Source organism: Mya arenaria, chromosome 16, assembly GCF_026914265.1.
Source record: "Mya arenaria isolate MELC-2E11 chromosome 16, ASM2691426v1".
Lineage (NCBI taxonomy): Eukaryota > Metazoa > Mollusca > Bivalvia > Myida > Myidae > Mya > Mya arenaria.
Window position 1 is genome coordinate 38,559,402 of NC_069137.1, and position 23,357 is coordinate 38,582,758.

The following is a 23,357-nucleotide window of genomic DNA, read 5'->3' on the forward strand; positions in this document are numbered from 1 at the left end:
GTGCAGTTTTGAGCTTGACTTGGCACGACTGTATTTCAAAGGCATACACTGTAAATTAAGTGAGTTTTAACGATGAAATCAATGTCTAATTTAATGTTTACTTTATAAATAAATGTTTTGTCATAAAAAAGGAAGACGCTTATAATGAAAGCCTACCATATAATAAACACTACCAGACGCTTAAACAAAATCAGACCTTCTTCATCAAAACACGTTCACTAATAAATAGTTGTGTCACCGGACAAAATGCAGCTTTTCCACAATTTCCGCGTTATTTGGGCTTAAGGTGGAACGCGACTATGAATTTTTTTTCGAGTTACTTTCTGAAAATTGGTATACGAATAGAAGAGCATATGCCCAATTAAGGACTGCTTTTACATTTTCAATATTAGGAACAGTTTTGAAACTATGACTCCTCAAAATATACCACTGACGTCAATTTCGAGACGTCTCTCATATTTTTGCGTTCCAGCTACAATAACCGATCGTTTCACCAATTCTTCGTTTACAGCTATGAAATTTAAACCTCAAGTGCGTCTTGTGAAAACGTTCACGCACATATATTTTTCGTTCTCTTGTTTTACGTTATTTATTTAAAATTTGTCTTTAACGTCATTTTTCGCGGGAAAAATGGCGTCGTGTTTCGCTGAAAAAAGTGCGCCTTTCTTTAATTCTTGAAAAAACTGCTTGTTTAATTTTTGATTTTTTTAAATACATGTATTCAATGTTTTATTACAAATCGCCTGATATCAAAAAAAGGGTACCTCACCGACTTCGTTTTTGCGCAGTATCAAATAATCTAACCCCTATACCTGTTTCTTTTTCAATACGTAGTGTATTTAAACGTTTAGCATGACGTTAATCGCTTTTGTTTATTAAAATGGAAAAAATAGAAATCTTAAAGTGTCTGATCATTTTTTGTTTGGGATATTTGTTATTGTTGTTGTACAAAATATCTAATTCCACACAAGACGCATGTATGCATGTAGATCAGATAAAAGGCAACAATTTCTGTGGCCAAAAAAGAGAAAATCAGTTGAAAAGAAAATTGGCATCCCTGTTAAGGAAGTAAATAATTAGATTTTAATGTATGATTTTTATGTACCGGTTTATGGTGTTTTCTATTATATGAAACTCTACACAAACTTATTGCTTTAGATTTAAAATCAAGATTGTTAATATATATAACGTTCAATAATACAATGAAAAGTACAGGGACAAAACCCAGTAGTCGATAATTCCAAAATAAACCCTGTTAAGGGGCAAAAGGCTAGGGCTCCAAACGACAATGAACTACATGTATATACACCAACATATGAACATCTCATAGGCAAATAAAAGCACATAAAACAACTTAAACCTCATACACAAATACATATAACACACACGACTATACCATTATAAAATTGCAATATCGTTAAATGATGGGATTACCGCTTAGGAACAGTCCCTGAAACAAGAGTTCGCTGGAACTCGTGTCTTTTGGGGGCTTAAACTAGTTACTATGGCCATGATCTCACACTTATCCAATCATATATCAAAAAATACCGTCACTATTAAAATATATAAGCCTCATCAGAGCACGCATCAAGACTGTTATTATAAAACAAACAAAACGATATCACATAATTTATTAGATTATTTTAGAGACAGGTTCGCTTCTTTACCGCACATATAAATCGCCTTTTTTATACATTCAGCCAGGGATAACATCATTTCATCAATATAAAACATTTAAACATTTTCATTAAGTCCAGCATTTCTTCTATGCTTTCCGGTGGTTTAAAGTGAAATATAAATGAAATAATATTGACATTTCACTGTTACATACAGCGCAAATAGACAGTTTGATATTTTCCACAGTTTTGAAATTTAAGCCCTTTCTGACCGTCCAAACCAAACATCAGCGCAAACAAGGATGGGACACAAAATTAGTTTTATTGTTTTCTAAACGCAGCTACGTCCGCATACAGTTGAACGCGTTCAATTTTACGTAATTTCATACCCTTTTAGGGCATATAACGAAGACAAAATTATGATGCAAGAAAGCAATGTATTTCACCTTATGAACACCCATAGTAAATACAATATAAACAATTTCACTTGTGGCTACGCTTTTGGTGCTCATTCGGTGAAATATATTGCCATCTTACACTAAAACAAAAAGTTATACTATATATAAATAGTTTATTTATAGATCTAATCATACATGTAAAAATACAATAAAACATAGTTTACAAAAGGAGTGTATTAACTTCCTGTAATGATCAAATGCAAACAAATGTGACTACTTGGGAAGTGGAAAAAATGAAAATATCAATATTCATTCCGTCTATCTTATAATCTGAAAGTCATCATTTCTGACAGCAAGCAGATTTGTATCGCCGTTATAGAAAGGTAAGCCTATTAAATTACATTATATATATAGATATATATATATATTTTTATTTATTTACTATGAAATATTTTTATATGCAATATAATCATATTTGAAATATGACATATACTTAACAGTGATCACAGTGTCTCATAAAAATATGATTGACTTTAAGAATGGCAAATAAAACACTTCTGGATGTTGCAATAGGTAAAATGGTACCCGCGCCAAAGCGCTCAATGGCGATGATGAAAATTCCCTGATTAGTGACTCAAATCCGCTGGAATTCTGCTCAAAATCTCATGGGGAGCCTTTCAAAAACATGACATGTATGATGTGGTCTAATGACATTGAACAATGAACAGGCTAAGAACTGAATATCCACTAACCATTTTCAATATATCCTTGATAAACGAATGACTTTTCGACATTCATATCGTCTTCTGTTTGAAATGACATTAACATTAATATGCACAATGACTTGAATAAAAAAATACATAAAAACACTTGCAAATGCCTACTTTTAGAGAAAAAACAGTTAACAGACTACGTAATGGACTACTGTGGACGGAAAGGGTATACACATATATCTGACCAAATAATTTCACTAAATTAGGACCAATTGTCCAGATCAAGTAAATAATACAAATAAAATAACATCATTGTTATTAACTTTTAAATGAAAAACATTCTATATATTACATACAGCTGAAACACTTGTCAAATCTTGTTAGAAATACTGCACATGGCAAAGGAATCCATGGAATTTCCACAGCAGTAAATATTTGATAATTAATAATGTTAATGTTTAAATTGTTGTTAACTTTAACAAAATCCCTTACAAACGGTCTATACATAAGTCACTTTTTTGTCCTAACTGGTTTTAGCAGTCTTTGAAATTGCATTGAATCTTGGCCGTTTCTTTAATTCATCATCCTTGTTCAGCACAAATTTCTTTGACAAGCCTGGGCTTCTGCAATAAAATGAAAGAAAAAAAGATGAAATTGTTTTGCTGACTGCTCCAAACCGGTCATCCCATCATGAATCGATATAGCTGTCTTCATGAGTGTGTTGTCTGTATGTGGTGTTTGTATTTGTTCGTGTGTCCTTTTTACAGTGTAAATATGCACTCTTACTCACAAATAAGATTTACCGCAATTAATATAATTGTTTTAATATACCAAGAAGGATGAATAAATGTCAAAAACAATTGTTCTTATGAAGATTACCAAGTTCAATTGAAATAAAAGGTGCAAAAACGATCGTGAGACGATAGTAATTCACGGTTAATATTTGAGCATTCACTAATCATTTAATATTTTCATTTATTTTGGGTTTTCTGCTGTTAAATACACGGTTATAATATTGTTATCAGTAATTGAAAATTTCCATAAATGCATTATTTAGACACAATAGGTTGCAAAGTACATTTGTTTACAAAAGAAAACTTTCATAAGCCTGTTGCAATTACAGCATTGTTTTTTGTCAAACTAAAAAAAATGATGTGTACAACAAGTGGCACATATGTAGCTTTAAATTAATATATATCTCGCGCTATGACAGGATCCAGACAACACGTTGAACAAATTTCTTTCTATGGAATACCATAAATTTGGCAGTTTACAGGCGCAGGACCAACATGGGTTTTGCACCTCACCTTGATAACTCAAGTTTCTTAAAGATAATCAAATAAGTGTAGGAGGTAAGGAGCGGACACTCTAAAGTTTTGAATCCTCGGCCCAATACAATGACGTTGCCTGTAAACAGAGGCTTTTCAACATGTGTTTTGCACACCGCCAAGATAGAAAAATCATTCCATAACTGTTACATACATGAGCTGACACGATGAACTATAATCCCCAGACTAATACTATTACAGTGAACAATGCAATTTAAACATTTACATAGGTTCTGCACATTGTATTGATAATAAGAAGATTTCACCCCAATTTCATAAAAACATTTCCATAAATGTTGGATATACTTCATATTTAATAAAGAGTTGTCCATAAATGTAGGATATACTTAATGAACAAGAAAAGGTTAGGAGCAGAAGATGGAAGGACAGAAAGCATTGCAATAACCCCGTCCCTACATAAAAAAGTCCTTCACAGAACCATCATCATAATAAATATCCATTAAACTTACGCCATCAGTATGTCAATGGTTCTCTCGGAGTCCTTGGTTTTCTTGTGGTTCTTTCCTAATACCAGAACTTCTATGTTGAGGCACTGCAATAGGACACAATATCGGTAGTTCAAAACAAAGTGGTCAAGTTTAATCATAATCACAAATAAAATCATATAATTATACGGCCCTAGATTGAACATTGTACATCTGTGATTATATTTTATTTAAACAACGTTAATTTATGAACAATAAAGTGGTTGATTAGTACATCTGTTATTCTGTTTTATCTAAACCACGCTTATTTATGAAAATTGAATCAGTTTGAAACATAACCAATAAAGAAGTTTTGGGATTTTTCTATTTAATTGTTAACTAAATCATACAGTAACATATGAACCTTTTCTGTTAAAATGCAATTTGACATGTTCATAAACATATGGGGAACTTTTGAACAGTTGCCTCAAAACAACTTGAAAAGTGTTGTTAATATGGAGGTGCGCACATGTTACTATGATGGAATTTAAAAAAAAGTTGTCAAACAAGTCTTATAGGGTTGAAGTATGCTGTAGCAGGTTCAGAGAATGACAGATGATATAAAAGGCAGATAAAGAACAACATATGATCCGAGTCTTAAAGCCCCCAATGCAGCATTAATATTATGCCCCCAGTAGACTGGAGTTCCAGTGAACTCGTGCTTCAATGATCGTTACAAGGTAGTTATCCCATCATTCATCAGTAAAGCCATTTTGATGGGTGTGTGGTGTGTTTGCGGTGTTTGTATTTGTGTAACTTGTAAGTAGTGTTGATACCGTTGTGTCTCTAGTTCATTTCATTGTTGTTTGGGCCCTTGCGTCTAAACGGGGCTTATTTTGGATCGTTTGACTACTGGTCGTTTCCCTTTAGTTTTCACTGAAGTGTTTTGTCACTTGAAAAGCAAAAACTGAATAAATACATCAATGTTGACCATGGCATTTCAACTCCTATCCACAAAACTACTCACCCTTTTATAGCATCTAAGAGCCTTCTCAATGCTCCCCTGAGCCAAATGTATGGATGCCATTAGCTTATGAGTGTCAGCTACATTCTCAGAGTAGTCTCCATACACTTCATTCTTCAATGGGATACTTGATTTCAAAATGTCCATAGCCTCCTGTAAATATACGGTTTGTTCAAGTTACATGTAAGAATAGTTATAGTAAGAGTCTACTGTATTCCACCACTTGACCATTCACAACCGTAATCAGCACACACTCAGTAAGAGACCAACCCACTAATAAAACCATTTTCTCAAAGTCCAATATTTGGTCTGAATAGAGGGGGTTACTTTACCAGTAAAACATCAAATGTTAGGAAGGTATATTTATTTTCTACTACATTTTCATTAAAAAATCACCATCTCATTTTTCTTCCATATTTTGCAAACCTCAGTTTAATAATTTGTGTTCATGCTTCAATGGAAAACAAACTTGATCTCAAAATGTCCATAACTTCCCATTATAGACAATGAAATACCAGGTACTCAGTAACATCAACGAACAATTAATAATTGACATATTGAAAAGAAGAGCTAACAAGACATGTCAAATATGTAAACTTTATAGCGCAAATGCTGTTTGAGATGAATACTACTATTTAAAACTGAGTGGTCAGAGCCAGTACAATTCTGCTTTCAAAAACATATTTCTTCAACACAACATATCTAACAAAACAAATATGGCCACTTTTCATAACAACTGAGAGTTATATTATCCAAACTGTTTTTGAAAAAAAAAACAGCGAGAACATATCAAAATACATTTAAAATATTTAAAACATTCATTTTAAATAGCACAAATCCCAATCCCAGATTCTATCAAGAAATGAAACTAGGATACACACCGTCTGTCTGTCTGAACGGACAAGTAGTCTGGCCAGCTCGTCATGTACTTCTAGTGTCTTTTTATGATCAGGTCCATAAACTGCTGTACACGAGCCGAGACATTCATTAAGATAGCTCTCTGCTGAACCTGCCAAAAGATGCATTCTCATATAACGTTAAACCAATTCATTTTTTGTTTGTCAGATTTTTAAAAAAAAATATTGGAACAAGTGGATTGCAGCGAGCAGGCAAAATGAAACTAAATTACATTTATTTTATTTTCATTTCTTTGCTCAAAATATTTATTGCATTAATAAATAGTTTTTAAATAGAAACTCTTGAACAGTTACATCTCTATTATCCCATCCAAGGGAAATAACTCAGACATGTTATTGTTTATGTCTTCCTGAATTTTTCATAGACATATTATAGTAGCAGTTAAATTTATTTAATTGATTGTTTAGCGTTAAATAGCTTCAATAGAATTCATATTTGGCATTTTAGTGCCTCAAATAATTTGGACGGACATTTTGATTAAAGAATTAATAGTGAAAAATAGTAAAGGGTGTTTCAATATTGGTATATAAAAAAACACGTTGTTTTTTTTTCAAAAAGAAAAAATATGTGTGGTAAGCTGATGAAAAATATCAACCCGGTGTGGCCTAATAAAAATTATAATCCATTCTTTGAACATTTGTTCACACAAAGTCATACCACTCAAATAAAGATACTCTCAAACATACCCTTTCTTTATAGTTCTATCAAGTTCCAAGACTGCCTTTATTATATTACAAAAAGAAAAATATCCTGAAGTACGTACTTTCAGCCTCCTCCCTTCCAGTTGTTGAATATGCTTGAGCCAGGGCCAGAGCTGTGTCTACTATCTCTTCACTAGCATACTTGTACCTGCATATATATATGTAAAACATCTTGCATTTAAGTTTTACTTTAAGAATACAAGAATACTGTTTCTTCACTTATTTGATGTCAAATTATGAGAGAAAAAATAATGTAATGGCAAGGATGTCTCTTAAGTGAATAATCTCATGTACCATGATAGAACGACTTTGAAAGACAAGATAGAAGAATATCACACACAATTTTGTCATGACATTAGAATTACTATATTAACATTGCATTAATCTTTTCCAAAGAGAAGAATTGTTTATTTCGCATTAAATGCTCAAAGCAATGACATTAGTGTGTATATCCATGCTGCAGTCTGATTGGACAAGTGCAAAGTCAAATGACCAATGGTAAATGTCATTTTAATCATCATTCTTTCCATTTAATAGACATATAACTTGCATATAATAGTTTTCTCCTTAATGTTCCCTAAAGTATTCTCTTTGAAAATAAACAAACAGAGAAGAACGTAAACAAAATAAGATTTTACCTGGCAGCAGCAATGGAATGAGCCTGCAGAAACATTTCAATAGCTTTATCATGGTTGGCATGGCGACCCTTGGACTGTTCCAACTGAGAGGGGTGTCAAGGTCAATTGTATTCAAATGAGATCCTACTTTACTGCTGTGATGAAAATGGATCATAAATTAATGATTATTTAAACATTATACATTTTTCAAACAATAATTAGTGCAGAAACACACTCGCTGCACATTTGGTTACCATTTAAATAATATATATAAATTCACTCAACATAAATTGAACATCAGTGATATGTCTTAATTAGTAGATAAAAAAATCAAAGAAAGGAAGTGACGTCATCATCACGGTTATCAACTAAAATTATCAGACTAAGCATCTAAAGTGAATTATTAAACTGCTAGGAGCACTTTCAAATTAAACTCAATATCCTCCATGAAAAACAATTGTTTTTGACATTTAATGATCCTGTTCAGTATATTAAAGCAATTGTATTAATTGTCACAGTGGTAAATCTTATTTTGGAGTAAGAGTACATCTTAATACACTTCTACTGATTACCAATTTGATATTAAAATTAAAACATTAACAATGCCACGGAAAGACCTCTCCAACATGGACAATATGTAACACAGAAGCCCTAAATTACAATTGTTTCCTCAACATTGTACAATTGTTATTTATATATATATTTATATTCCTTAACACTTCAGTGACTTTTTTAAAGGATACTCGGCCATTCTCCTGGTAGAGTTCTATGAGCTCTAGAGCATCTTCCCCATATCGCCGCTTGGTCAAGTCAATCACTTTGTCATACTCTGACCCTGCTACAGCATACTTCTTCTGTCTCCATGACAACCTGAAAGTAACAGTTGTTGTTAAATGTACATGTACTTACTATGTACACTGCCGAACTGATAGATTTCTTTAAGTTCCAAAACAGAGTAATTTATATAGCAGTACATGTATAATTAAAATACTTCTGAATGTAGAAAAGGTAAAATGATGCTTGCACATAAGCGTTATCTATCTTGATAAAAATCCTCTAGTCTTATGTCAAAATCCAATAGTCTTATGTCAAAAAGCCCCTAGTGTAATGTCAAAATCCCGTAGTCTTATGTCAAAATCCCCTAGTATAATGTCAAAATCCCCTAGTCTAATGTCAGAATCTCTTTAATCAGGTTTGTGTTAATTTTTGGCTACTGAGCTTTTTTCTGTAGTTTTTCACATAAGTATTAGGTCAAATCCCCTTAGTATTATGTCTAAATCCCCTTACTCTTATGCCAAATCCCCTAGTCTTAATCTCCTAGTCTTATGTCAAATCTCCTAGTCTTATGTCAAATTCCTCTAGTCTAATGTCGAGATACCATTGTCTTAGGTCAAAATCCCATTAGTCTTATCATTATGTCAAAATCCCCTTGCCTAATGTCAAAATTTCCTTGTCTTATGTGATAATCCTTTAGTCTTGTCTTAATCCCCTAGTCTTATGTGAAACTCCCTAGGAATTCTACATACAATAGTATGAAAATCCCCTGGAATGGTCTCCAGAAATAAGCATGTATGAATATTGTACCAAGTTTCATTTGAATATCTTAAACCATTTTAAAATCGTGGCCAAGGTCATAAGTATTTGAACACATTAAGGAGCCCAACATTGACACCCTGACATTCTTTGAAAAACAGAACACCTAAAAAGATCTTCACAAAAGTTCACCTGGGTCGGCATTCATAAGTAATTTCCTAACTTGAGTCAATTTCATTAGTCAATTTCTTAACTTAAGTATCTCATTGGTTATATTCTATAATAACCTAATTTTATTGTAATTCTAGATTTTCATTGATTTTATTTATATTTATGTTTTAAACACTTACTTTTTCGTACATATGGCTTCAAGAATCTTAAAAAATCGACATAAGTTAAGAAATGTTTTATGAGTACGGCCTTTATAAATGTCGAGGCAACTCGGAATAACAAACTGGGTTAGTTTGATTTAGTGTTAAACAAATACCTTTGGTTTCCATCAAAATTAAATAGTGCTTTGAAGCCAACTGTATAAACAACTTTGTTAATTTATCCACAAGTTATCTTCTGGCTAATTTGTTCAATAACACAATTGATTGGTAAGTAGTGATGCTTGTATAAATATTGACCAATCAACAAACATTTTGGATATCTTTGACCAAACTAAAAAAGGTAACCAGTTTCATGCAATTGGCTGATGCATCCAATTGGATAAAACTGAGATAAGTTGTTCAAAGGTTATCTTTAGTATATAGTTTGCACATTTAAATGATTTGATTAGTTAACATAAATATTTGAATAAATATTGACCAACTGTTAAACTCTTTGGCTAAATTTAACCAAACTAAAGAATTAACCAGTTTAATACATTTGGATGTTGATCTTTAAAAAAATGTTTGGACTTTCACAGAACAAAAAACTAGAAGAAAATTGAGCAAAACACATCCGACTAATGATAGTAATCTAACATATATCTTATAATAATAATCAGGTATCTAATTGTTCAACAACACAGGTATTTATTATAAGACAAGATTACAAAATAAATAAGGACACACAGTAAATTTAAAAAAATATATATATATAACAAAAGAACCACCTGTAATGGACACCCAAAAATTGCTTAAATCACAAATAAAGGAAACTATTGGTTGGGGTATACTTTTTTTATTTAACAACGAAACCGGACTATGCATGGACGCCAGCCACGATGAGAGTTTTAGTTGTGTTTGGTTGTATGGTTCAATTCACAGGCAGAATGTAACCCTAGATAGAGCTACCCTGGTTACATAACATGGGCCACCATAAAGTCAAACAGAAGCTCCATTTAAGGTCCCCTTGAATGATGTTTAGTTATTTTTATCGGTCAGGTGGGCATTCAAACAAGCATCCTGTGAGTTATCACTAGAAAACACCCAAAAGAGATTTAAAACTTACCTGGCTCTGCCTTGGGCAAGCTTTATTTCCATATCATCACATTCATCATCAGTAACACAGGACAACTTGGAACTGGCCTGGTATGCTCGATCAGCCTGTAGAAGAAATAGCAATTGTTCATCAAAGTGAAAAATTAAATAATTTCAATGTATTATACTACATGTACAGTATCCAGTTGTCAAAATAATCACAAGCAGGCAAGCCCTGCACTAGTAAAATTCTATCCAGACTTGCTCAAATTCTGAATTTTATAAAGCAGGGCTTGTTTGAAAATGTAATGCCTGAAGCAGTAGTTTATGAATTTGGGCTTGTTCATCCAAAAGACTGTTTTTGATTACTACGATATCTTATTCTTTTTATCATTATGAAGATAAAATAAAAGGTTTTTCACTAAAATGCTTTATGAATATGGTCCCTGAGGTCAAAATGACTACAAGTCTGCAAGCCCTGCACTATCAAAAGTCGCTTTCTGTGCTTGCTCAAATTCTTGATTTTATGTTGCAAGATTGTTGTAAAACCTTAATGCTAAGCTTTAGTTTGAGAATTTGAGCTTATCCATTCATAAGTCTAATTTCAATGAGTATATATCAAAGATACTTTAAATCTAAGTATGACTTTGCGTGTTATTCAACGCCTTTTTGTATGGTATTACTAGCATGTGTTTCAGTGGTCGAAATTAGCACAAGCCCGCAAGCCCTGCACTGGTAAAATGTCTTCCGGGCTTGCTCAAATTATGAATTTTATAATAGCAGGGCTTGTTAAAAAAAATGATGCCAAGCAATAGTATAAGAATTCGGGCTTGTTCATCAAAAGTCTAATTTCGATGACTGGTGTTTTATTTATACTTCGGTCTTATTTTAGTTTAGGTCAGGTCTAGTTTTCAAAGTTACTGGTCGAGCTCTCCAAAAAGTAAACATCAAACCCTGTTTAATTACCTTCTTAAATGCAGCATCAGCCTCAGCATATTTTTTCAATGCCACCTGTGCCTTGCCTTGAATGTAGTTCAGACGGAACAGAACACTAAAAACATTGGCTTTCTCTTGTTCACTGGTTGTCGTGGAAACGGAATTCAGCATTATCTGCATGGCATTTTCTGCGTGGTATTCCGCTTGTGCTGTGAAGTCTGAAAGTTGAGAAAAGTTTCAAGTAGTTTGAAACAGTTTTGGAGAAATGATAAAAAAATTGCATATCAACAGACAACAACACAAAGGCTATGATAATTCCTCTTCCTTCTTTTAACTCTTTAAAAGGACTAGACACCAGATGATACAATTGCAAGAAAAAAAGAAAATTGTCAAAAAAGAACATTTAATTGATATTGTTGTGTACAATGCATTTAATCTTACTTACTGATGTATCACATTGCTTACGATACATGTTAATATTTCGGATATGATACATGATATTTTTTGTATCTTTCGCAAGTTATGCCATATTTTAATATTTCAAAGTTTACTGGGTGTGTCTACCACATAGTTCCCAGTTGATTTAAAAACAGGGTCAGTATATGTATCTGTACTGATTACGTGACTTTCACATGCTAAATATAAACACTATAAACTGGGAAACCATAATGCCTTATTTTTAACTGGTAAACTCAGCTGAGAAAGCGACAAGATATGCTTTTAATCATATAAAATTATGTATTGTCAGCCTTATCCTAGTCTATTGACAATTTAAGTCTGGTTTTGTGAAAATAATGTATTTGCCGATTTGGGGACATTATCTGGTGTTTAGCCCCTTTAAGAAGTAATAACACTCTTGTTTAAATCAGTTTATAACTGAAAATATATCTGAAACAAATTGTTTGTCATATAATTAAGCATGGCATAACATAATATAATTTGATTAAGCCTTAAGTAGGAATAATTACATTGAAATAGATTAAAAATCATTAGTTAATGATTATTTTTTTTTTTTTTTTATATGAAATCAACTACAATAGATAAAAAATGTAAGTATCCATTTTTTTAAGTCATTTAACAAATCAATATCCTGCAATCTTCATCAAGACTCTAATATTAAAATGTTCTCAAATTTTATCTCTTAACTGTGCCAAGTCTACATGCATTTCATGTATTTCCATATACTACATGTATCCCAGAATATACAGCAAGACTCAAATGTATACATGTACTCACTTTTTAAGTCTAACTGTGCCAAGTTTACATGCATTTCATGTATTTTCATATACTTTCCCAGAATCTTCAGTAAGACTCCAATATAAACATGTACTCACTTTGTAACTCTAAATAGCACTGTGTGCCAATTTTACTTAACTGCTTCATGTTTTTCCTCATCCTATCCTACACACAGGGGTTTCTCTCGATTTTTACCCTATATATAATCTATTGTCAATAGATAATATATAGGGTAAACCATTGAGAGAAACTCCCATGTGATCCTAGAATCTTCAGCCAGATTCCAATGAAAACAAGTACTCACTTTTTAACTCTAAATAATCCTGTGCCAGGTTTACATGAGCTTCTGCCAATCTCCAATGTGTACTTCCATAAACTATCCTTGTGAGGGCTAATATCTTCACTCGCTCTTGAATCACTCTGTCAGCCTAAAAACAAGTGCTCATTTGCTAATTATCGGTCATAAAATGTAAATTAAAGCTGCACTCTCACAGATTGAATGGTTTGACAACTTTTTTTATTTTTTGTCTTTGAACGATGCAATTTGTGCTAAAATCCATGGAAACCAGTTATATAGGACTGCTGACAAAAATTAGATCACATATTTTTATATATAAGTTAAAAAAAAATGATGTTTTATGCATTTTTTCTTAAACCGTTAGAAACGGTTTAATCAATAAAACATTAATTTTCAAAAGGAAATATAAAAATCTACGATCTGAGTTTTTTCAGCAAACTTATATCATTGGTTTACAGATATTTACGCAAAAATTTGCCCTTTCTAAAACAAAAAATAAAAAAGTTGCAGAAGTGGTAAATCTGTGAGAGTGCAGCTTTAAATAATATAAAACTAATAATTCAGTCCTGTGAATCTTGTCCACAGCAATAACTCAAATGCAATACAAATATTAATAGCCCTATGTTATTTTTTGATATCATAAAAGTGGAAAGAAAATTAAACAATGCAAACAATATAAAACAAGTTTTTAGCATAATGATTGTAATTCTTGTCCACAGCAATAAATCAAAATGCAGAACTTATTTAACCCTATGTTATTTATAAGATATCATAAAAAGTAAAAAAGAAAATGGACATACATAAAATAAAATAAAAACAAGAGATGTTAGTGAAACATTTATGCCCCCTTGGGAGCCAAATTGTTAGTAGGATTTGGACACTTAAATAAAATATGGACAATTTTTTCAGCTTACAGTCACACTGACCTTGACCTTTGACCCACTGACCTCAAAATCAATAGGGTTCATCTGCTGGTCATGACCAATAAGCCTACCTAGTATGAGGTCCCTGGGTCAAAGCGTTCTCAAGTTATTGATCGGAAACCGTTTTTCATGTTAAGGTCACACTGACCTTGACCTTTGACCCACTGACCTCAAAATCAATAGGGTTCATCTGCTGGTCATGACCAATACACCTACCAAGTATGAGGTCCCTGGGTCAAAGCGTTCTCAAGTTATTGATCGGAAACCGTTTTTCATGTTAAGGTCACACTGACCTTGACCTTTGACCCACTGACCTCAAAATCAATAGGGTTCATCTGCTGGTCATGACCAATACACCTACCAAGTATGAGGTTCCTGGGTCAAAGCGTTCTCAAGTTATTGATCGGAAACCGTTTTTCATGTAAAGGTCACACTGACCTTGACCTTTGACCCACTGACCTCAAAATCAATAGGGTTCATCTGCTGGTCATGACCAATAAGCCTACCTAGTATGAGGTCCCTGGGTCAAAGCGTTCTCAAGTTATTGATCGGAAACCGTTTTTCATGTTAAGGTCACACTGACCTTGACCTTTGACCCACTGACCTCAAAATCAATAGGGTTCATCTGCTGGTCATGACCAATACACCTACCAAGTATGAGGTTCCTGGGTCAAAGCGTTCTCAAGTTATTGATCGGAAACCGTTTTTCATGTAAAGGTCACACTGACCTTGACCTTTGACCCACTGACCTCAAAATCAATAGGGTTCATCTGCTGGTCATGACCAATAAGCCTACCTAGTATGAGGTCCCTGGGTCAAAGCGTTCTCAAGTTATTGATCGGAAACCGTTTTTCATGTTAAGGTCACACTGACCTTGACCTTTGACCCACTGACCTCAAAATCAATAGGGTTCATCTGCTGGTCATGACCAATACACCTACCAAGTATGAGGTTCCTGGGTCAAAGCGTTCTCAAGTTATTGATCGGAAACCGTTTTTCATGTAAAGGTCACACTGACCTTGACCTTTGACCCACTGACCTCAAAATCAATAGGGTTCATCTGCTGGTGATGACCAATACACATACCAAGTATGAGGTCCCTCGGTCAAAGCGTTCTCAAGTTATTGATCGGAAACCATTTGGTATTCCGACCGACCGACAGACAGACAGACAGACAGACCGACCGACATGTGCAAAACAATATACCCCACTTTTTTCAAAAGGGGGCATAAAAATATTCTTTGCAAATATGACTCTTGTCCAAAATAAAAACTCAAATGCAGTAATAATATTAATAACCTTTTTTTATTCTTAGATACAATAAAGAGTGAAAAGAAAAAGAAACAATGCATATAGCATTGTTATTGTTGTCCACAGCAATAACTCAAAACAGTCAGTATCATTTAAACACTATGTTATTCTTAGATATCAAAAAGGTTAAAAGAAAATTAAACAATGCAGAAAAATATAAAACTATCCTTCAGTACTATGGCTCTTGTGCTCAGCAATAACTCAAAACACAATATACTAACATTATGATTTATAACCCTATGTTATTTACCATTGATATAATAAATGTAAAAAAACAACAATGCACACAGTATAAAACTATCCTTCAGCCGTGTCCATCTTGTTTACAGCAATAGCTCAAATGCAGTACTAATAATAATACGCCTTAGTTTTTCTTAAAGCTGCACTCTCACGGATTTACCGTTTTTCCAACTTTTTTATATTTTTGTCTTGAAATTAGCAAATTTTTGTGTAAATATCTGCAAACCAGTGATGAAAGACTGTTGACAAAGATCACTACTACTTCGTTACAAATGGTTTAAGAAAAATGCATAAAACATCAATTAAACATCAATTTTGGAGAGGAAATACGAAAATATGCAATCTAATCTTTTGTCATCAGTCTTTTATCACTGGTTTTCAGATTTTTACGCAAAAAACTGCTTATTCCAAGACAAAAAATAAAAAAGTTGTCAAAACGTTCAATCTGTGAGAGTGCAGCTTTAAAGAAAATCCAACAAAAAATATATAAAGCTATCCTTAAGTCCTGTGGCTCTTGACAACAGCAATAACTCAAAAGGCAGTATAAAAAAAAACCTATGTTATTTTTAGATATGATAAAATGTAAAAAAATATATTGCCCACTATAAAACTATCCTTCAGCCTTGTTCACAGTAAAAACTCAAACATTTCACAGAAATGCAAAACATTTTACCTTTCCTTTTTCCACAAATTTCTCGGCTAACTTCACAGCCTTCTCAAGTAATTTGTTCGGAGGTGTCAAGTTCACAGACTTGTTCCCGTTCTTCATCTTAATGTTTCTTGAGCTATGCGGGCGTCGTGCCGAGCCCCTTGCTGTAACGGCCTCATACTCTTCTTCATCTGATTCCTCTTCCTCGCTTTCCTCACTAAAATAAGTCGTCAAAATTAGACTTGGATGAACAAGCTCTAATTCTTATACTATTGCTTGGCATCAAAATTCTTAACAACCCCTGCTATTTAAAATTCAGAATTTGAGCAAGCCCTGAAGACATTTTACAAGTGCAGGCTTGTGTTATTTCGACCACTGTAAAATGATACTAAATTTTACCACACATAATAGGCAGTTATTCCCCCATCAAAAAATGATAAGTGCACACAAAAAAATGTGTGGTTAGGCTTACATCATGTCTCGAAAAAGGTAGGGTTAAGATAGGCTTTTATTTATCTATTTTTTATAAGGCTATACATGTATTTAAGAATGTTATTGCCAACATTTTGAGATTGGCATAAAAGTAATCTTCCTCTTTTTACTTTCCTCACTAAAATGATACCAAATTTTACTATACATAAGTTGCAGTTATTCCCCCCTTTGAATATGTAAGCCCCTACCACTAAATAATTTTGTGGTTAGGGTTCCATCATGTCTAGAAAAATGGTAGGGTTATTAACCCTTAAGTTAGGCTTTTCTTTATAAATATTTCTTTAATTTTTGTATTAGGCTATAAAGGTATATAACAATGTTGTTGTCATTGTTTAAGGAATGAATTGCGGGACTGATGTCATTTTTGGGGTATGAAAGCAGTTAGGATGGTTAAAGTGTATGGGACTGCAAGTCTATACAATTTCCATAAAAAACATGTTACATATTCAACTTAATTTGTTTTTTCTTGTCAGTCGAAATTCCCAATTTCATAGACTTTAAGTATAATGTAACCTTTGACTTAAAGTATAATGTAACCTATGTTACTTACAGGTCTTCATGTCTATGACGGGAGGCTCTGCTACCACCACGATGTGAGAGCCCTGGACTTCTTCTGGCAGTTACAGGGCTCCCCTTGGTACCAAGCCCCCTAACCTCCACAACCACAGGCTTAGGGTCTATCTCGTCCTCACTGATATCTTCAAAGTCAGACCCAGAATAGTCATCCGACATTGTGTGGCTTTGGTTCTGATTCTCTTATCTAAAAAGTAAAATAAAATAGTATCCGCAATATTAAGGAATAAAGTTTACTGGTAATATGGCAGTTCTGAGTACTGTCACTTCAAATTAAATTCATTTTGTCAACCGAAAAATCTTTGACAATTTGATTATTTCCAAGTTCCCTGTGTCTTACTATAGTTTCTGTATAAACCAGTCATCGAAACCAGCCTTTTGCATGAACAAACCAAATTCTTTCACTTACATTTATGCTTGGCATATTTTTTTTAACAAACCCGGAAAACATTTCACCAGTAAAGGGCTTGAGGGCTAATGAGCTAATTCCAACCACTGATATATATATTATATGTATTATCAAAAATATATTAAATTTTATTGCCATATAAAAAAATTGTACCAGTGTGTTAACAATTAATGCACGAATCAATTGTAACCACGCCCCACCCATGTGTACCAGGGATAGCCAGGGAAATGGGCTGTGTTTTTTTTCTTTCACGTAGACCGGCAGTGCCAGGTGAGAGCGGTGGTTTTTCCTTTGCGCCAAAAATAACCGGGAATGGGCCTTACTTAGAGTCCCTTGGGTGCGGGGGCATTTGGCAGGTATTTTACCAGCAGTTTGTCCCCACAGGACAGGGTTCTTACCTGGGCTTGGCTGAACATAGTTCTGGTGCATTAATAGAACCAAAATATTAAAAAATGATAGACAACAGAAAACTATCTTATCATTTCTAAAATTGAACATAGTTAAGAAAGTAAATATATTGAAAAGACCGACGATCATTGTTATCATTGATATACTTCTACCCATGTTATGGCATTTTTTCGGATTTAAATATTGACCTAATGTTTCTTGTTATCATATACCTGACTTTAAATAAAGATTCTTGTATCTTGTATCATTGGCGTGTCTATAAATAGCTGAAAAACCATATTGATAATGGGTCATCTTAAAGGCCCCTTTATAAATATCTTGGCCATATTACATAAAAATATCAAGTGCACATAACATTGAACTATTTTGGGGTTTCAGGACACACTAAACTACTGGATTTTCAAGGGATTTTTTAAGAGTTTTAAACAGGAAACCTCAGGTATTGTTTGCAAGTAGTATTGCTTTAAATATAGTCTGATTATTTCGACAACCCAAACATCCCTTATGCCGGATAAGTCACGAACTACATTTAATTTCTTTCCTTGCAACCAAATTAGCAAGCTTGGGCTTGGACCACTTATTTGTTTACATTTTAATTATTTTATTAATCAATTTAGTCTTTTATTTAATTACAATTTAATAGCTAGTTAAAAAATGTAATATAATGCTGTAAGTATGTGCAATTTGCATTCATTTATCGGAAATACATTAGAAATTCTCACACAACAAGGTAAGAATACCTACAAAATTAATGATACCGCAAGATTCGACGTTATATTCTTATTTATTTGTTTACGGAAGCACCTTGGAGTTAGACTGGTTTTTAATATCAGGCTACACACAACTAATAAATATTAACATTAGAGTTTACAAGTGGCTACTTACCCTCAATACGGTAAACCATTATTTGTTTCAGAATCCTTTTTTTTCAATTGTGTTTATTTGACACCTGAGATTCCCGTTTTATTGCTCTCAATTCAGTTCCAATTGTTTATGTTTTTCAGACCGAAAATCAAAATGTTGTAACTCAAGCAAGTTATACATGTATATATATAATTGTCAAAACTATATGTAACCGTGTTTTCCATTTATATAGAGGCACTTATACTGCCTCGCTATTTTATAGCAACGCGGTAAAAATACGAGGTCGTGGGTTAGAATCCCTACAGGTGCACATAGCAATTTGTGCAGTCTGTTACATTTGGTACACAACGACCTATTGAACAGGACAAGTATGCTGATAATTCGGGATTTTCAAATATGAAAAAAGGGAGACAACCTAAATTTCCTTGTTCGGTTTGTGGAAAAGGTGTAACTGCCCGTAGTAAAGCTGTCAACTGTGATTTTTGTGAAATCCGGACACATATAAGATGCTCAGGTTATATAAGTGATTCTTTTTACTCAAACGTATGCAAATCTAATGGATCTTTCTATTTCACTTGTCGGATATGTACTTTTAAATTATTACCTTTTTATCTTTGTGATGATTTAAACGATATTCATGATAGAATTCTGCCAGATTTACATGACAATAGTTTTGCTGAATCTTGTAGTAATTTTAACTGCTTTGAACTTAAAGGACTTCATTTTATTCATTTCAACATACGATCTCTATTACCAAAGTTGCCCGAAGTGAGACATTTAATGTCAAAATATAGATTTGCAGCCATAGCGTTTTCAGAGACCTGGCTGGACAATTCAGTTATGGACTCGGAAATACAAATTCAAGGATACAATGTGATCAGAAAGGACCGGAACAGACAAGGTGGTGGAGTATGCTTATACGTTAATGAAGATCTGGCGTTCACCGAAAGACGGGACCTAGAAAATGACAATCTTGAAGCAGTGTGGGCTGATATTTTATTACCAAAAACCAAACCTATTTTAATAGGGTCATGTTATAGACCACCTAAACAAACAGATTTTGTTGATATTTTTGAAAATGTTTTATCTATGGTTAGATCTGACACAGAATGGTACATCCTTGGTGATTTTAACATTTGTTTTTTTGCAAAGAAATCAGCTCTTTTTAAAAGGTTTGAACAAGTTCTTAATATCTTTAATCTAAAACAGATCATAAATGACCCTACCAGAATCTCAGAGTCCTCCTCTTCTGTGTTAGATCACATTTTATGTAGCCATCAAAACAAGATTGTTCAGTCTGGTACTCTTCCGATAGGTCTCAGTGATCATTTGCCTGTATTTTGTACGCGTAAAACACAGAAAGGGACGTATAATATGCATAAGAATGTTGTTGTAAGGTCTTTGAAACATTACAATGTAGATCATTTTATTCACAAACTTAAACTTTGCGATTGGTCAAACATATTTATTGCAAAAACTGTAGAAGATTCATGGCTGTCTTTTAAAGAAACATTTCTGTCAGTTTTGAACACTGTTGCTCCTGTTAAGGAAGTCAGACTAAAACAAAGAAGTGAACCATGGTTAGATTCTAACATTCTGGAACTCATCAGTCAAAGAGATGCTTTTTTATTTCAAATTCAAAAAATACAAACAGAAGGAGATGTTAGATAAATATCGTTTTTACAGAAACCTTGTTCAGAAAGAAGTAATTAAGGCCAAATCGGAATATATGTCGAACAAGCTGGAAGAAAATAAAAATGATCCAAAAAAAGCTGTGGTCAGATTTAAAAAATCTTGGATATAGTAGTAAAAGTAAATCTTCTCCAAAAATTGTTTTGAACATTGATGATGAAAATTGTTTTGAACCATGTAAGATTGCAAATCACTTTAATACTTTTTTTACTACTGTAGCCTCAACTTTAGTAAAAAAACTACCTTTGCCCTTCAATTTGTTTAACTATGAGTCTGACTGTTTTAAACGATTTTATAAAGATAGAAATCCTGACTCTGTTAAATTTAAACTTCACACTGTTAGTGAAGAATACATTTACAAGGAACTATGTAAACTAAATTGTTCAAAAAGCACAGGGTTAGATAACATTCCTGCAAGATTTTTAAAATATGCTGCACCATTTTTAAAGATACCAGTAACATTTCTGATAAACAGTTCTATCACAAGTAACATTGTACCATCTGAACTCAAAAATGCTAAAGTTAAACCATTGTTTAAGAAAAACAACAGATCTGATGTTTCAAACTATCGACCTGTAAGCATACTATGTATAGTTTCAAAAATCTTAGAAAGAGTTGTATACAACCAACTAGAATCTTTTCTTGTTAAACATGGATTATTATACGAACTTCAGAGTGGTTTTAGATGTAACTATTCAACTGACTCCTGCCTAATTCATTTGACCGACCATATAAAAGAACAAAATTCCAAAGGTCTATATACAGGAATGATTATGCTGGATCTTCAAAAGGCGTTTGATACCGTAGATCACAAAATTCTATGTCAGAAGTTAAAAGAAATTGGTGTGGATTCAATTGATTGGTTTCAATCATATTTATCTGGACGTAAACAAGTTGTCAATGTAAATAATACAACGTCTGAATTCATGAACATCTCTTGTGGCGTTCCTCAAGAAAGCATACTTGGACCGTTGCTGTTTTTATGCTATGTCAATGATATGAGTATAAGCATAAGTGAAAAATGTAAATTAATATTATATGCAGATGATAGTGCTATCATTTTCTCACTCAAAGATCCGTCTGTTATTAGTAATGTAATCGGCAAGGAACTTGAAAACTGTAGTAAGTGGTTAGTTGACAACAAACTGTCTTTGCATCTTGGAAAAACAGAATGTATTTTATTTGGGTCTAAAAGAAAACTAACAAAAGTTGATAGCTTTAATGTAAACTGCAATGGCCATATCATAAAACCTAAACAATCTGTTAAATATCTTGGAAATATACTGGACAATGATCTCAGTGCTGCATCTATTGTTAACAATATTGTCAGTAAAGTTAATTCTAGGCTAAAATTTTTATATAGACAAAATCGTTTTTTAGATATGAATCTAAGAAGATTGTTATGTAACTCCTTAATACAATGCCATTTTGACTATGCATCGACATCTTGGTACAGTGGTATATGTAAACAATTCAAGAACAGATTACAGGTCACTCAGAACAAAGTTGTCAGATTTATTTATGGCTATGATTGTAGAACTTCCCTGAAAGTCTCGGCTTTCAGTGATATTGGATGGCTTAATATAGAAAATAGGATAAAGCAACTACGACTAAACCATGTACATAAAATCTTTAATAGCAAATGCCCATCATACTTACATGAACATTTTACTTTAGTCTCATCCACACATTCTTACAACAGTAGACATAGTGCTGGAAATTTTAAAGTGCCACAGGCTGACAGTTTTATATTAAATACTTTCTTTTATCAAGCAATCCAGGACTGGAACAGTCTTCCAATAAAGTTAAAAGAATTGAAAAATAAGAATACTTTTAAAAAAGAAGTGAAATCACATCTCATTGTTGGTATGAAATGTGCAGAAATGGAAGATTTCCTTTTTTATTAATTGTTATTCATTTAATCTTGCATATCAGTCCAAAGATTTTTGTCATATTATGCTAAAGTGTCATATGGTTTTAACAGTCGGTTGCATTATAACTGTAAAAGTTCGATATCAAACATTTAATCATTCTTTAACTGGTCAAGAGTACATGCATGTTATTTTTGTATAAGTAAACCTAATTTAAACAGCTTATAACTGAGATCTTGGCAAATAATTATATTTGTCATAAGGACCCCATTGGAAATAAGTTGAATAACTTTAATGGGTTATCCTGTGTTATATATTTGTCACATTGAATTAAATCTTTGTTAACGCACGTATGTATCCAAAGCATTCTAATGATGTTGTGCTTTAGTATAGATATCATCACTAATACTTTGTTAATCAGTCTGTGTTATAACTTTATGAGATATTTGGTTTGTTACAATGACATATATATGCACGAATAAATCTATCTATCTATCTAACGAGGGACCCGCGTTATTCTCTTATAGTTAAACGACTATGATGAGCCTCAAGTTCTTTGCAAGTTGATCTTAGTCTCAGAAATTCAAGGACAAATGTTAAAACAAGGTGGGAATGTGTAACCGAGTTTTCCTGTATGTATATAGCGGCTTGTATACTATCTCGCTATAGAGCTACCATTTATTAACGACGCGGCAGAGTGTCCGCTTGCAGTGCGAGAGGTCGTGGGTTCGAACCCCGTCAGGTGCACATAGCAATGTAGACTGTTGAATCTTGCT

The 23,357-nt window shown here is 33.1% G+C and overlaps 1 protein-coding gene across 1 annotated transcript; it reads right to left on the minus strand.

Moving 5' to 3' along the window:
- Positions 1-1,826: 1,826 nt before the first annotated feature.
- On the minus strand, positions 1,827-18,972 carry LOC128222191 (tetratricopeptide repeat protein 23-like). Its single transcript, XM_052931091.1, has 13 exons — positions 18,899-18,972; positions 17,315-17,524; positions 16,297-16,489; positions 13,156-13,279; positions 11,646-11,833; positions 10,711-10,805; positions 8,484-8,610; positions 7,762-7,844; positions 7,186-7,271; positions 6,386-6,513; positions 5,508-5,657; positions 4,526-4,608; positions 1,827-3,350 (listed from the first exon to the last, which is right to left on the minus strand). Exons 2-13 carry the CDS (start codon positions 17,494-17,496, stop codon positions 3,251-3,253), a joined length of 1,539 nt encoding a protein of 512 aa, XP_052787051.1. The 5' UTR covers positions 17,497-17,524; positions 18,899-18,972; the 3' UTR covers positions 1,827-3,250.
- Between the last annotated feature and the right edge of the window lie 4,385 nt (positions 18,973-23,357).